Here is a 13,957-nt window from a genome sequence, read left to right as displayed (position 1 = left end):
GTTCTGGTCTCGATAAAGAGTTTGCTCTTTAAAAAAAGTATAACAAGTATAAAAATTAAAGGCGGCGTATATTCGTAATCTTTTATGTTGAAACATATGAACGAATGTTCGAACCTAGACTAATAGGAATAAGAGGTGAATATAAAATCTGCTAAGAAAATATCCTACATACTTATCATCACCGTTTCTGTTACCAAGTTAAGGTAACATTTGTAACTTTTCCAATGATGAAAATATATAAAAATTTATAAATTCATAAACAGTACTATATTAAATTGTATAGAATTCCCTTTACTGCATCCGTTTTCCATTTCCATAAATACGAATTTCTTGATATTTCTATTTACATTACCATCATCAATGAATCAGTTCTTCGTATACAAATCATTACATTTCTAAATATTTCCTATTACCTTTTAATATTTTGTATGTCACCGTTTCCAAATTTTTAAGACATGTGAGCCGTCCAGTGCACACATCGATTAACTCCACTTTTTGAAAAATCTTAAATTTAAGTGTCAAAGCACTTGGTATAGTCATAACTTTTTATATTTATAATAACTTTCCTGAATAATAAAGATTAACATCATTAAACGGCAAAATTTTTTTTTTTTGGCTATTCTTGCTTGTTAATTTTATACATTAAATTATACGTTAAATGAAAGCTATATCTGTATTTATTCATTCTACATTATATATGTGAATCTATGTTATAACAGGAATTTTAAAAATCAATGTACATCATTTCATCGCGTTTCTCGACTTTTTGTTTTATGGAGTTAGTCGATGTGTGCACTGAACGGCTCATGTAATGATTTACAAACTAACTGGACCATACATAAAAATATGTACTCTGCCAGTGTGGAAGATATCTTTTTATCGGTTCAACTATGAACCTAGCAAAAGGCACATTCTTGGATAATGCAGTAAGGAAAGCATATATTCTAAGTTTACTACATTTATCGTAAAATGGAGATCTTAGAACGTAAAGCAATACAGCTAATATTCTTCTGTGTAATTCCCGTTCGTCCTCTTGATTAAATACAGCTGCAGTTATTGCCTTATTAAATATTTGTAAACTAGAAGAAACAAATGAATCGTATTTTTATACTCTTCAACAAAATTAATTTTTTTCTAAATTGTTAATAGCAAATTATTTACCTAAGTAAATCAATGGCCAATGATAATAACCATGGTGGCCATTGTTTCTCACCAGTTATGGATATACAACCTAAATGAAACAATGGTTTCATAATATATAAACTCTAAAAGCAAAAGAATCTATATTAGACATAATCAATAAGAGTTTATGATAATAAGTTAAATGTTGCATAATCCATTTACCTCTGCAAAAGCTATATTTCTTTCTAGTTTAGGGGAGGAATTTAAGTTGTCATAAGTGCTAGGAGGTTCCCATGTACGTGTATGCATCGAATTTGTGCCTCTTACGCTCCTGACAAAAGTACCAGATCGTTTTAATGTGAATCCTTCTTTTATCTTCTCCACTTCAGGTTCATCCAATTGATTTCTATTAAGTGGCTTCAGAGGAGGACTTTTTACTACTCGTTCATTATACACATGTACCAACAGAAGTCGCAGCACAGCCCTAAAATTGATTTATATACCATGATTTCATTGTCCTTTTCTTCTACTATTAAAAGTACAAAAACTTAAAATATGAATAACTTACTTGAATATTTGTATCACAATAATTATAAACCATTTACCAGTATGTCCCCATTGTTTTTTAACAGAGATTTCAAACAAAGTTTCTGTGTATTCGACAATGGTCAACCAAATTTTGACTTTTGATCTAAACTGAGGAAATTTTAAATGTAAATGCCTACCACTGCACATTAATAAGTCATTAAAAAGTACTATCAGATTTGATAGAGAATAAATAAGCTCTGACATCAATGTAGGATTATTAAAACGGCCTGAAAAAAAATGAATTTGTAGAATACATATTTAATTATATATGATACTTTGTTAAGAAAATAACACTCTTTAACGAACCAGCTGTGAAGTAAGATAACAATTGTACTGTTTCTTCCAAATTTGCCAGCAATTTCGGATTTTCTATTACCCATTTTCTGTAAGGTTCGATAAATTTGAATATGGAAGAATTTACTTTATCGAACGCCATTGCTATTCTTCTCAAAAATTTAATGGAATTCTCATCAATACTCAATTTCGACTTCGACCATCAACTGCTTCCAACTGTCCCCGTGCCCGTGACACCCAACCCAATATCGATGGTAAGTAAAATGTAAACGACTGTATGTACATATATATATATATGTACACACATCATACATATATATTTTTTACATTTTCAGGAAGGAACATCATTGGCTCATTCGGATAGAACATCGCAACATGAAATTGCACTTCCTTCATTACAAAAATTAGAATACGCGCGCGCGCGCACACTTTATTTAAATAGCAAATTGTTGTTTGCTGAATAATTATTTTAACCTGTAATTGGAATAAAAAATACAAAATATGTACAATTCGATTTTTTTACTAATCTACCTGCCATACCTACATATGTGCACATAACATAAGTACTATAGGGTTTCATTGTCATATATCCAGTCATAGCATAGTCATAACCCTGAATAACCCACAGCCCCAGTAACCACCGCGTTCATATGACACTTATAATGTCGTCGGAAGCCAAGGTCGCTGCCATTTTAATAATTCCCACCGCCGTGACAGCGCGCATTATTCAAACATTAGGATAGCATAAGAATGAATACTATACTCATTCTGGGACCGGATGCATGGAAGCAACCGAGGAAGAACGCGACACTATGGTTTTGTTTTCTTGGAAGCCACAGTTTCTTTTTTTTCTTAGTGATTTTACGTCGCATCAGTTGCAAGGCTATTAGCAACCTTCTATTTAAATAGACCTTATATTTTGTTTATTAAGCCTGTATCTCTCAGAAATTTTAATAGGTCCTTGATTTTTTTGCTGTTTATGTTATCCTTGAGCAGTGGGTTTAGTTTGTGTTTGGTGCGCATATAATTGTATTTTCGGCAGTTTAAGATTAGGTGGTCCGTTGTCATTTGGGTGTTGCATTCTTCACATTGTGGGAATGGTTCTTTAGTTAGCAGATATGAGTTTGTGTATCTGTCTCTTGCAAAGATTTCAGAAATATATTTTACGAGTTTATATTAAATTAGTACTACGGTTTCTTGTTTTTTGATAAGTATCCTTGTTCCTTATATCCCGTTGCATAGAATCATTTCAACTCATATCTAACTATCAACTGCGTTCGGGAGTTTAATAACTGAGTATTTTAAGTTATTTGAATCTTCGCCACAAATTTATTAGAAATTGTGAGACTTGTCCCTACCAGGGTTCGGTGCGCAGGCTCAGAATAACGACACGGGGACGAACTGTGGAATCGGCTTTATTCTGCGCCTGTCCGTGGACGTTAGTCGAATGAGGATTTTTTTATTTGTTTGTCCACCCACGTCGACGACGCATAGTCTTAATGCTAGGATACGACTAACTTAACTTAAGATTAACTATACTAATGACTAGTTACATTTAACTTAACCTAGTTACACTAGATGGCGCGTTGAACTTACTCTCATAAGATCCTCTCCAATTTTACATGAACTAGACGAGTCACAATAACAAACCCGGATCTCTCAAGTACAGGACGTCGTAAATCTTTAGACAAGGACTTCTCGGAACTCTCTCTGACCTCTCTCTCTCTTACTCAGTCCTGGAGCCGAAATCCTCGCGCGCGGCACACCCCCACACCGTTCGTTTCGGCGGGCTTTTTACCCCTGCGCGCTCGACTACCGCGCGCTCCCATCCGCAAGCGCACCGTTGAACCACCAATCACCACCAATCTGCAACCGGAAGACGAGCCATTCGACAAATCAGCATCCAGCTAAAGAACCCCAATTTTCCTATTGAACAAGGGAGGAAAAACCAGAGGGAACGCAGGAAGAAAACTCGATTCCTCGGGAAAATACGGACAGACTTTATTTTGAAGGCTAGGAGATAACATCGTTATCAAGGAAATAAAGTTTTAACCCTTTTAGTGCCGAATGACGATATATCGTCGTTTGATACACTTGCGAAAACTGCGCGTTAGAACTCAATGAAGAATGTTTAAGTTTTTTTTTGGCACGGTATACCAGTTGCTCGAGGCACTTCTCCTGTAGTGGATCTGTCTACGCTTGTCGCGCATTATGAAGTTGTCATCTTGTTCTCAGGGCCAATATTGGTTATTCTTTTTTTAAATTATTAAAAATGGAATACTTATGGTTTATACCATGTGACCTGCATAAAATTGACCAACCGATGATTAGTGAAAATAGGCGTTGTAAAAGAGAAGTTAGTATTTTTTATTTGATTTTATTATATATATATATACCTTTTTATTATCATTTTTATTTTGGTTTTTATAGGCTTTTTACGAAACCCTAGTAAATTCCTCAAATTCGTGCGGTTATCTTCGCATAGGCATCGGTTTTCGTTCGGCACTAAAAGGGCTAAAGACGATTTTGTGTAACTAGTTAACACGTTGAGCCCGGCATCAATATTACTGTACTTTCCGTTTGGCTAGCAACGAGCAAGCAATTGTCAATATTCAGGTGAGAATATTTATATACTTTGTTGCGACCTCCGTTGACTGGACAAACGAAAAGTTCACTGTCGGTCCCTAGGTACCGACGCCGGCCAAACGGAAGTTATACTTTCGGTCCCTAGGGATCGACACCGGGCTCAACGTGTTCATTTTTACAAGGCCGACACAAGCAGAACACCTTTGTGTTCCATGGGCATCCGAACCAGTCAAAACTCCCCAAATCCCACCCAAACCTACCCAACAACACCATGTTTGTACCGCTGTACATAGTACACGTGTTTGTTTTGTATACATAAATCATGAGTAAGACATTTCAATCGAATAACGAGTGTGAAGTTAAATATTCGCACAAAGGAAATGAACATGAAGAATATCAGTATTTACATTTAATTGATGAAATTGTTAAACAGGGAATCAAGAAATCCGATCGTACAGGAGTGGGTACATTATCGCTTTTTGGAACTCACATGAGATTCAATTTAAGAGATGGTATGAAAATATAAATTATTATCGGCAAATCTAAATAATTAAAATATAATATATTAGAAAGTACTTGTTACAGATGTATTTCCATTATTAACCACAAAAAGGGTGTTTTGGAAAGGAGTAGTAGAAGAGTTACTATGGTTCATAAGGGGATCAACAAATGCTAATGAGCTATCATCCAAAGGTGTTCATATCTGGGATGCCAATAGCTCACGCGAGTATCTAGATTCATGTGGCTTCACAGATAGAGAAGAGGGAGACCTAGGACCTGTTTATGGATTTCAATGGAGGCACTTTGGAGGAGAATACAAAAATATGCACACTGATTATAATGGTCAAGGTGATATACCTGATGCCACATTAACAAACTGTTTTGTCTTTCCAAACAAACTTTAAAATATTTTTTTACACTAATAGGAATAGATCAATTGAAGGATGTCATAGATAAGATAAAAAATTCTCCCAATGACAGAAGAATTATTATGTCAGCTTGGAATGTAGTTGATATCCCAAAAATGGCCCTACCCCCTTGCCATTGTTTTGTGCAATTTTTTGTGGGCAATGGTGAATTATCCTGTCAACTTTATCAAAGAAGTGCTGACATGGGTCTTGGTGTACCTTTCAATATAGCATCCTATTCTCTATTGACATACATGATAGCACACATTACAAATTTAAAGGTTCAATATCATCATTTTTTCTTTAAATTTACACAGAGATGAAGGAGAGAATTTTGTAATTAAAACTTCTATTTTTGTGTTTATTTTTAGCCAGGTGAATTTATACATACAATGGGTGACTGTCACGTGTATCTCAATCATATATCTGTGCTCAAAGAACAACTAGAGCGTGAGCCGAGACCATTCCCACATTTAAAAATAGTTAGGAACGTTCAAAATATTGATGACTTTCGGCCAGAAGATTTCGAATTGATTGGCTATAAACCACATGCGAAAATCGCTATGGCGATGGCCATTTAATCATTTTATTGTTTTAATATTTACAATTTGCTGAAGAGCAGGATCAAGAAAGTAAGCATTATCAATTCAGTTACCAATCGATAAACGAATATAATTCAAGTTATTTTACAATTTCTAACTATATCTATACTTTATTTTCTAATAAAAATTATGCTTTTAATAAACTCGTATTTTAGTAATTGTACATATACATACGTACACACTCACTCACTCACGCACACACATACACATATGTATGTATGTATTTATATATACCAATTTCTTTCAATACCGGTTTTTTATATGGTCCATACATGTCTGTTACAACTTTACATTTCACTTGTTTTCATTAAGCGAAAATCACAATTGATTTATTGCAATACGCGTTATAATTAAAAGGAAAGACAGAGCATATTTCACTGATGTAACTGACAAGCATGGACGTTAGAAGGCCTTACGTAAACATCTCTCGAATCTAAAAAAATTACAATTACAACTATACAGTTTTTGAATCCAGTACTTCCTTAAATCGTGTGTAAATACCTACTGGAAATATCGTTTGTTGCAACGTCTATAGCAGAAAATATACATATACTCCTATTATTCAAAGCAGCATCTTTCAAATGAATCAATCATGTGTTCACTTGTTCGATTTAATTCAAGAAACGAAAGATAATTTTTTTATAAAGAACAGAGAGAAAGAAAAATTTAAGGGAAGTCTCCGGATATCAAGGGCTAACACATTTGTACATCGTTGGGCTGTGAAGTACTTAATTGATGTAGCTGTTGGGTAACCGCTAGAGTACCGCACTCGCTGACCAAAATTGTCATGCAAATAATGTCTAATTGAAAAAAAAAAGAAAACAGAAGATTATTGCAATCGTTGTAGATATTCCACAAGAATATCGAAAAAATATAGAGAAACTTACCACCGAAGTAAGCACCTGTAGACGTTTTCATCCTCCATTGACTATGATAGGTGACGTCAGGGACCGGAGGACTTACGAGTTCAATGCTCACCTCCGTCGTTTCTTTTGGACCTAAAGATGGAACAGCTACCCTACTAGATCCCATCACTATTCCTCCGGTTCGTTGTAAGTAGACTCCATCTGGCCATGGTTCTGTGCCACTGTTTTGTACACGCCATGATTTTCGAAATTTAGTATTAGGTGGTACTGACTCTCCATTACCAATTGTACTGTCGCATATTAGTGTCATGCAGTAATGTGCCAATTCAGGAGGCGATTCACAGTCGAAGTAACTACATATAGCTGCTTGGAGGTTCCTGTAATTATATGGTAATTAGTTTGGCAATGTTGAGAACACTTTGAGATTTCTTTTTTTATTGTTGCTTAAATTTGATAAAAAAGATAGTATGCCAAACAGGATCGGAAATTTGACAATGAAATTACTATTAATTCTTCCTAAAGCGTCTCTTCGACATCTGTTAAATAGAAAACGATATCGGATCGCAAAAGTGACAGAAATTAATCGAATGCATCGGGTCGGAGGATGTGAATTGTCAACACAAAGGTCAAGAGATAAGAGATACAAGAGAAGTGAACTCTCGACGTAAATATGGCGACGTTAGGGTTAGGTCGCAAGAGACGAGACGATACTCGATTGTCGGTAAGAACGGCTGGCGGGAAGGATAGTGGCTCACCAGTTATTCATTTCGAGGAAGAACCTGGCGGCTGCCTCGTTTACATAGTTGCCAGCTAGCATGCTCTGCATCTGTTTCACCAGATCGTCCTTATCAGTGGTGTTTAGACAGCTAAACTGGCGCAACAAATGCTGGTCCAAATCGTCTACGCTCATGATGCGCTTCTTTTTGACTCTTTCGATCCTTTATGCTAACGTAACGTAATGTATCGAACGCGCACACGTTTCCCGTAAACGCGTCGTCCTCTATTTTCTTCCCTTTTTCGTAGCGGAATCTTCAACTGGAAAATTTAAATGTCATTCGCCGTGACGTTATGATCGTCGTGCGAAGCAGCGAGTGCATGCATCTACACACTCTGGTGGTACACTCCGCATGAGAAATACATGACGCACGATATATAATCGCTTTCGCGGTACAGTCCGTTAAATCGAGGCGAATCCGCGTTCCCGTTTTCTCCGTTCCCTTTGTGTCGTGTGTAGGAATAAATTTTTAAATTTACATATGTATGAACATGATCACGTCTGCCCGATTTGTACGACATCTTACAACTACTTGTAGATACTATACTACACTGTACTTTATCTTTTCTTTTTCCAGCCGCCACTCTCACTTGAACTAATTTCGAACGAAGTTAGATAATGAATTTTGCACATATTTATGTCCCACTTCCAACACTTTAGAAATAAATTTTCAAGTTTGTCCAGTGCAATTATCCTCGACGTCTCTCTTCTAGTCCCAGAATCTCTACATTTATTATTTAGCTTCGGACCTGCATTCACCTGGTCCCTTCAATAATATGTAAAAGGTATCGGCCGTAGCGGCGTATTATGACAGCTACACGCCGCCATAGTATGTGTATATGTAGTATGAATATTTATTTTCACGTGGTGTCACCTTGACCTTGGATTCGTTGAATAACGATGTTTTTACAGTTAATAAGCAAAGGTGCACGCGAAGATAATCGGAGCAGAAGAAAACACCCGCGAAACTGACTTGCCCACTTTCACCCAGCTTTTCTGTACTCGTATATTACGAACTATAAGCGTACGGGGATTTTGAATGCATTGCTACCACGTATATGTATATATATGTATATATATACTGTATGTATGTATGCACTGTACTATGTATATATATTGAATGCGTTACTGCCAGGTTCTATGATTTAAAGAATTCTACATCTTTGAAAACTTCTCGAAAGGTATCCCTGAAAAGTTTTCAAACCTCGAACTCGAAAAACGCTCCAATCTAATGCAAGCGAATTATTACAATAAATTCTTTCAAATAAGTAAAAGATATTTTTTATGCGAAGAAACGATATACTATCCTTTATAAAACGATTTTCACAATCATATTTCTTTGATTGCATTAAGGCTCGAAGGATAATGACTAATAGTAAACAAAAAAGTTGTTTCTATTATCTATTTTTTGAGATTCGCAAAGCGGTGACCATTTAATGGTTTAATTGAAATTTTGAGTATTTCTTAATTATTCTTTTTTAATTTCGAATAATAGTCAAGTCTGCGCTTTACATCGTTTCACGGGCGCGCGCATCGAATATTGCGCCGGCGTGATATCCCCTCCATCGTGATTGCGACCAGCAGATGCGTGCGCATTGCGCCGCGTAACAGTTGAAATACGAAAGGCAAGAAGACAGTCGTGGTCGCGGTAGTTGATCATGCAGATATTTGAAAAACGTCTCATCGCAAGGTGATATATCGTTAAAAAAGTGGAAACTCACCGTCGCATACAAAGTCATCTATCATTGTTGTTTTGGTGAATGATGTTTGCGTGTAGTTGACGATGAAACGTCAATAATAAATAGTGGAGTTCTCCAGTTGGTCCCATCGTTCGCGAACGCTTTCTGTAGAAATCAAGACAACAATTTCCCTTGTGTTCTCTCTGTGACAATAAGAAGTATACACAAACATCGATGAGGCAGTCGGAATTTCTGAATAGTCACCTTTTCACTGAGAACAGGACCTCGTGATGACTGGTTTAACTATTCTTTTGACGATCTTATTCGCTCCGACGACCGCGTGAATTAATCTGCAACGCGTATCGGCTCAACGATACCAAGAATAAGGCAGTCGAGGTAAGCTATTTCGTATATGAAATCTGCAGCGTGGTTTAAGAGACTACTGTTTTTGTATTTTATTGAACTCTTAAGTGGACCATTAGGATCGTTGCGGCTTTAATCAAATGTATCCTGATAATTACTTAATACGTCTTTATTTGACTTTTTGGAGATTTATTTTCATATTATTTTATTTATTATCTCACTATGCAATGCTAATGATTTGTTTCATTTTTAAGTTCTCTTTGAAAACCCAATTAAGAGTCGCAAGAAATTAATATTTTATTGTTCATTTTTTGTTTTAACATTTTTTTTTTAATTTTAGGGTACCAGTTATGATGGCCTTGTAAGTTACATTGCACATTTTTCATTACTCATGTTGCACTATAAATGCCATTGCAAGGGATAACTAACTTAAAAATATTTTTTTTAATTTTATCAATTGCAACAAATACTAGTTAATTTTATCAATTTTTAATGAACCTTATCGTAAATAACAGCAAGACTTGCACAAAAAAATCCATTTAAAGCTGACCTTGATTAGAACATGATTGGACCATCTTCGGGTGCTGGAGGGATTCCGGATCAAGAGGTGTCCAACAGTCAATTGCGAATGCCTAAGAAGCGGATTTTTGATGATCTGGATATAGAGAGTTTATGCGAGGAAGTCCAGAACAGCAGGAAACGGTACCACCTTGAAGAGATTCAAACCCCGATGGAGCTAGTGGCTACAAATCAGGTAATCGGTGACAATACCGCGGCGCTATTTTCTCCGTTATCGGCCCAAGAAGCTGCCGTGGAGTGTCCTATGGCACGCTTGGAGGTCCTCCTGGTAGATGGGACCAATTGCACTTGGACCACCATCTCTGAATCGGAATCCCAGCAGAATGTTGGTGAGAATACCACACCCCCATCTTCCTCACCATTGGTGCACAGACAGGAACAAGTGATCCAGAACGTTCAAGTCGAAAAAACCAGCTACCAGGTGGACTCGAGTTACTGGGAACCAGTGGTAACAATCCCTTCAACGAATCTGCAAGAGAACAAACTTGGTCCGCCTTTCAGTAACCATCACCATCAGCAGCAGCAACAGTTTGATGATCAAGAAACTGGGAACCTGTCCTGGTTACTAGACTTCAAGCTGGATTCATTCATTGAGGCTGCTGATGAAAGAGCTTCTGCATTAACATTCAGAGATGGCCATAATGGTCTGTATAAAACTCGTTGACTTATATGTAATTTGTAGGAAGAAAAATACTGTATGATATTGATAGGGTATTTGAGGGGTTTGTAAGAATGCTTGGAATAGTTTTAAAGTTGGAGTTGTATGTTTTTCAGTAGCATATGTGTTGCTCTAGTTAATGTTAATGCCTGAACTCCCTTTATAGGTGGTAAAACAAAAGTAAATGGACGTACTTATAGTTCGAACTACGTGCATGAAGTCAAAAACAATTACAACGAGAATGGTGCACCTTATCAGGACACAACTAGGAATTACTCAAGCCTTGATAGTAAAAATTTCGCATCCTCTCGATATAACGGACCTAAAAAGCCACCTTTCACCTATACAGAACTCATTGAGCATGCTCTTAAAGAAAGGGGAGAGCTTACAGTATCAGCCATTTATCAATGGATTTCGTAAGTGCCTATCTAAAGATGTGTAAATTATTTTATATATCTACTCTGGACGAAAAGATTTAATCTAAAGTTAGTAGAAACGGTTCCAGTCCCAGACAAAAAAGAAATAATTTAAGTAAGAAATCTCTCTGATTTGGCATTCTGAGTATTAATTTTCTTTTTTCTTCTTCAATAATCGTAATCATATTTTTGTTTAAGTACAACCATAATAGTAGGAGCATTTAAAAATATTTATTGGTATAAGTGGCTCCAGCCACCCAATACAACTTCGGGCGCAAATGTAGAGAACAGGTTTCTATATATTTTCTGGGGAAAGTGTGTGTATGTGTGTATGTACGAGCGTGTAGTTTGCGTCAATGCTAGATGGCTTGTCGGGGAGGGTCAGAGGTAGGTTCTTAGATGGTACCCCTTGGCACCGCTGCCCTCAAACATGGTACCACCTGGTACCGACTACTCTCTTCGACGTTGCAACCCCTCTAACACGAATGTGCACGATTTACTGGGCTCTCTGTGCTTTCACCTGTTCGATCGTGAACTCGTGAAAAACGACGCTATAGATAATCGACCCCCTGGACTGTTTCTCGTTGAATTTCCTACCATTAAGCATTCGCTAAATAATTCTGTTAACAAGCATTCATAAAACCATAACAGTATACTTGCAAACAATTAATAATTAAAAGATTTCCTCAGTTCAATGAGTTAATTAAAAATTAGCTAACATTAGGTAATTTGAAAATGACTACAACAGTTACAACCATATTAGCCAGTAATAAACATTTTGTTAAAACATGTTTACTACCGCTGCTGTAACTTTGAGCAATATGATTATTATTGCTTAAAAAATTTGAATGAACTTTTCGAACGATAGTTTAAAAATACACTAAATTTGAAATTATAATATTCAATACCTTCGTTAGAAAAAAGTGTTCAAAGATTATCTTGTAAGTAAAGCGTGAAATTGAAAGAGAGAGGGAGAGAGACCTCATGATTAAAGGGGTCCGTAACCCGCCGTGATATCGTCATGAGCAGGTGAAGAAAATTGGTCTGTGTGGGGTGCAAGCTTATCGACGTTTATATAGACAGTAGGGAAATAGTTCCTAATCGTTTCTCATTATGCAAATGCAGATCCTTGAGAAATCGATACGTAAAGATACCGTTAGAAATAGCTAACTGTATTAAATTATATGTCATTCGAAACAGCAAGATTTTTTTAATTAATTTTTCCATATCGTTCGTGAACTTTCTATTTTTGCAGCGAACATTTCCCTTATTATAAAAGCAATGACGATCGATGGAAGAATTCTGTACGGCACAATCTTTCTATAAACCCTCATTTTCGGAAGGGATCAAAAGCACCCCACGGGGCTGGTCACTTATGGGCCATCGCGAACCGATCAGTAGACTCTAGACCTAGACAAATCGTCAATTCCTTTACGAAGCAAGTTGCCAAGCTATCTGCGGAACCTGAAAATTCTGGAAGAAGTATTAGGTGATATAACTTGTAGAATTACTAGCCGATCATAGTATCCGAGTAAACATATAGTAATAATTTATTCAAATTCTTCGCAGCCATATAAATCCCATAGATGAAGTAGAAGCGGCGACTGCTAGCATCGCTCAACCAACTTCAGAAGAGGAGACTGAGAATATGGTTAGCTCTGTGACATTGGAACACTGTGCAGAGCAAATACTCAGTGGTATTAAAAAGGAAGTAGAAGTTCAATATTTAATTCCAATGATGATGTCCAGCAACGAACATGATTCGACGCAGACCGCTCAACAGACTGACGAACTACATTATTCTGTGAAAGAAAGCGGTAAGAATTCTATTTGTCTTTTTAAACCCTCGGAGATGAATAGTTTTTGATGGTCGTGGAAGACGAATGCAGGGTCATTTGGATACATAATAAAACTTGTATTGGAAACTAGTGTCTTAGCGATTCTGGGTTAAAATTAACCTGTTTTCAACGTGCGGATGTTAATATAAAAACGATAATGTAATTGTACTTTATAGATTTCCTTAATCCTGTGTCGAAAGAGGTAGTGGCAGAGGAGTGTGGGCTCATAAGCGAGGGTTATCTAGTTACGGATTTAAATCCGACAACCTTGGGTTTGAACATGGTCGAGCCAGAAATCATCACACCGGAGAATCTTTTTGGAGAAGAGTTGAACTTTCAATTTTATGAATTGTCTTCTCCATCGCAGCTTCAGTCCGCCTGACATATGGACAAAAATAAGCTACGTTTAATAGTCATCGACGAGTTGCACGTACAAAATATTCAAAGTTGCGATCAGATGGAGACTACCGGCGGTCGCGGTCTTCACAGTGCCACTAAAGGAAACGATTCGTCTCAGGAAGTTGTAGCTAATGCAAAATCATCCTTGATCGTGCAAGATTACATTGAAAACTCTGACATATGTTCGACAGTGGAGAGTTGACTTCTTTAACAATGATGTTGTCGTAACCGCAAAATTTATACGATAAACCTAAGGAACTGGTCGTAAATGATTGTGAAACATA

General features: G+C 36.6%; 4 protein-coding genes and 1 long non-coding RNA gene across 9 annotated transcripts; 3 read left to right on the top strand and 2 right to left on the bottom strand.

The window, feature by feature from the left end:
• Positions 1 to 49: 49 nt before the first annotated feature.
• Pex16 (peroxisomal biogenesis factor 16) lies at positions 50 to 2,150 on the bottom strand. The gene is made up of 5 exons (XM_078186244.1): positions 2,017 to 2,150; positions 1,691 to 1,937; positions 1,345 to 1,606; positions 1,162 to 1,265; positions 50 to 1,079 (listed from the first exon to the last, which is right to left on the bottom strand). Exons 1-5 carry the CDS (start codon positions 2,144 to 2,146, stop codon positions 824 to 826), a joined length of 999 nt encoding a protein of 332 aa, XP_078042370.1. The 5' UTR covers positions 2,147 to 2,150; the 3' UTR covers positions 50 to 823.
• Positions 2,151 to 2,174: 24 nt separating this feature from the next.
• On the top strand, positions 2,175 to 2,513 carry LOC144472840 (uncharacterized). Its single transcript, XR_013494470.1, has 2 exons — positions 2,175 to 2,258; positions 2,340 to 2,513. It is a non-coding gene; the product is annotated as an uncharacterized LOC144472840 (long non-coding RNA).
• A 1,632-nt stretch (positions 2,514 to 4,145) lies between these two features.
• On the top strand, positions 4,146 to 6,213 carry Ts (Thymidylate synthase). Of its 4 annotated transcripts, none has more exons than XM_078186227.1 (5): positions 4,146 to 4,360; positions 5,024 to 5,102; positions 5,176 to 5,439; positions 5,517 to 5,779; positions 5,870 to 6,213. In XM_078186227.1, exons 1-5 carry the CDS (start codon positions 4,277 to 4,279, stop codon positions 6,077 to 6,079), a joined length of 900 nt encoding a protein of 299 aa, XP_078042353.1. In that variant the 5' UTR covers positions 4,146 to 4,276; the 3' UTR covers positions 6,080 to 6,213. The 4 variants fall into 4 exon arrangements, with proteins under 4 accessions (XP_078042353.1, XP_078042355.1, XP_078042356.1 ...); XM_078186229.1 differs by lacking the exon at positions 4,146 to 4,360 and adding an exon at positions 4,494 to 4,620; XM_078186230.1 differs by lacking the exon at positions 4,146 to 4,360 and adding an exon at positions 4,849 to 4,916.
• Positions 6,145 to 8,761, bottom strand: LOC144472827 (protein ILRUN). Its single transcript, XM_078186231.1, has 3 exons — positions 7,722 to 8,761; positions 6,988 to 7,343; positions 6,145 to 6,900 (listed from the first exon to the last, which is right to left on the bottom strand). The coding sequence occupies exons 1-3, from the start codon at positions 7,874 to 7,876 to the stop codon at positions 6,794 to 6,796; spliced, it is 618 nt and encodes a 205-aa protein (XP_078042357.1). The 5' UTR covers positions 7,877 to 8,761; the 3' UTR covers positions 6,145 to 6,793.
• A 628-nt stretch (positions 8,762 to 9,389) lies between these two features.
• On the top strand, positions 9,390 to 13,815 carry LOC144472231 (uncharacterized). 2 transcript variants are annotated; one of them, XM_078185145.1, is made up of 6 exons: positions 9,390 to 9,816; positions 10,343 to 11,006; positions 11,187 to 11,436; positions 12,692 to 12,925; positions 13,006 to 13,253; positions 13,451 to 13,815. In XM_078185145.1, the coding sequence occupies exons 2-6, from the start codon at positions 10,346 to 10,348 to the stop codon at positions 13,654 to 13,656; spliced, it is 1,599 nt and encodes a 532-aa protein (XP_078041271.1). In that variant the 5' UTR covers positions 9,390 to 9,816; positions 10,343 to 10,345; the 3' UTR covers positions 13,657 to 13,815. The 2 variants fall into 2 exon arrangements, with proteins under 2 accessions (XP_078041271.1, XP_078041272.1); XM_078185146.1 differs by lacking the exon at positions 9,390 to 9,816 and having other exon boundaries at positions 10,283 to 11,006.
• The last annotated feature ends 142 nt before the right edge of the window (positions 13,816 to 13,957 follow it).

The sequence above is a fragment of the Augochlora pura genome, chromosome 7 (genome assembly GCF_028453695.1).
Source record: "Augochlora pura isolate Apur16 chromosome 7, APUR_v2.2.1, whole genome shotgun sequence".
Classification (NCBI taxonomy): Eukaryota; Metazoa; Arthropoda; class Insecta; order Hymenoptera; family Halictidae; genus Augochlora; species Augochlora pura.
The sequence above is the reverse complement of the archived record's forward strand: the minus strand, read 5'-3'. Positions and strand labels throughout refer to the sequence as shown.

What these genes read in the sequence shown, in the direction of transcription:
- Pex16 (XM_078186244.1), bottom strand. Translation starts at nt 2,146, where the DNA reads ATGGCGTTCGATAAAGTAAATTCTTCCATATTCAAATTTATCGAACCT. An exon ending in ATTGTGATACAAATATTCAA is followed by an intron (nt 1,607 to 1,690) that starts GTAAGTTATTCA and finishes AATCAATTTTAG; the next exon opens with GGCTGTGCTGCGACTTCTGT. An exon ending in TTGGCCATTGATTTACTTAG is followed by an intron (nt 1,080 to 1,161) that starts GTAAATAATTTG and finishes TGTTTCTTCTAG; the next exon opens with TTTACAAATATTTAATAAGG.
- Ts (XM_078186226.1), top strand. Translation starts at nt 4,913, where the DNA reads ATGAGTAAGACATTTCAATCGAATAACGAGTGTGAAGTTAAATATTCG. An exon ending in GAGATTCAATTTAAGAGATG is followed by an intron (nt 5,103 to 5,175) that starts GTATGAAAATAT and finishes TACTTGTTACAG; the next exon opens with ATGTATTTCCATTATTAACC. An exon ending in CACTGATTATAATGGTCAAG is followed by an intron (nt 5,440 to 5,516) that starts GTGATATACCTG and finishes TTACACTAATAG; the next exon opens with GAATAGATCAATTGAAGGAT.
- LOC144472827 (XM_078186231.1), bottom strand. Translation starts at nt 7,876, where the DNA reads ATGAGCGTAGACGATTTGGACCAGCATTTGTTGCGCCAGTTTAGCTGT. An exon ending in TTCCTCGAAATGAATAACTG is followed by an intron (nt 7,344 to 7,721) that starts GTGAGCCACTAT and finishes ATATAATTACAG; the next exon opens with GAACCTCCAAGCAGCTATAT. An exon ending in TACAGGTGCTTACTTCGGTG is followed by an intron (nt 6,901 to 6,987) that starts GTAAGTTTCTCT and finishes TTTTTCAATTAG; the next exon opens with ACATTATTTGCATGACAATT.
- LOC144472231 (XM_078185145.1), top strand. Translation starts at nt 10,346, where the DNA reads ATGATTGGACCATCTTCGGGTGCTGGAGGGATTCCGGATCAAGAGGTG. An exon ending in GCCATTTATCAATGGATTTC is followed by an intron (nt 11,437 to 12,691) that starts GTAAGTGCCTAT and finishes CTATTTTTGCAG; the next exon opens with CGAACATTTCCCTTATTATA. An exon ending in TTATTCTGTGAAAGAAAGCG is followed by an intron (nt 13,254 to 13,450) that starts GTAAGAATTCTA and finishes TGTACTTTATAG; the next exon opens with ATTTCCTTAATCCTGTGTCG.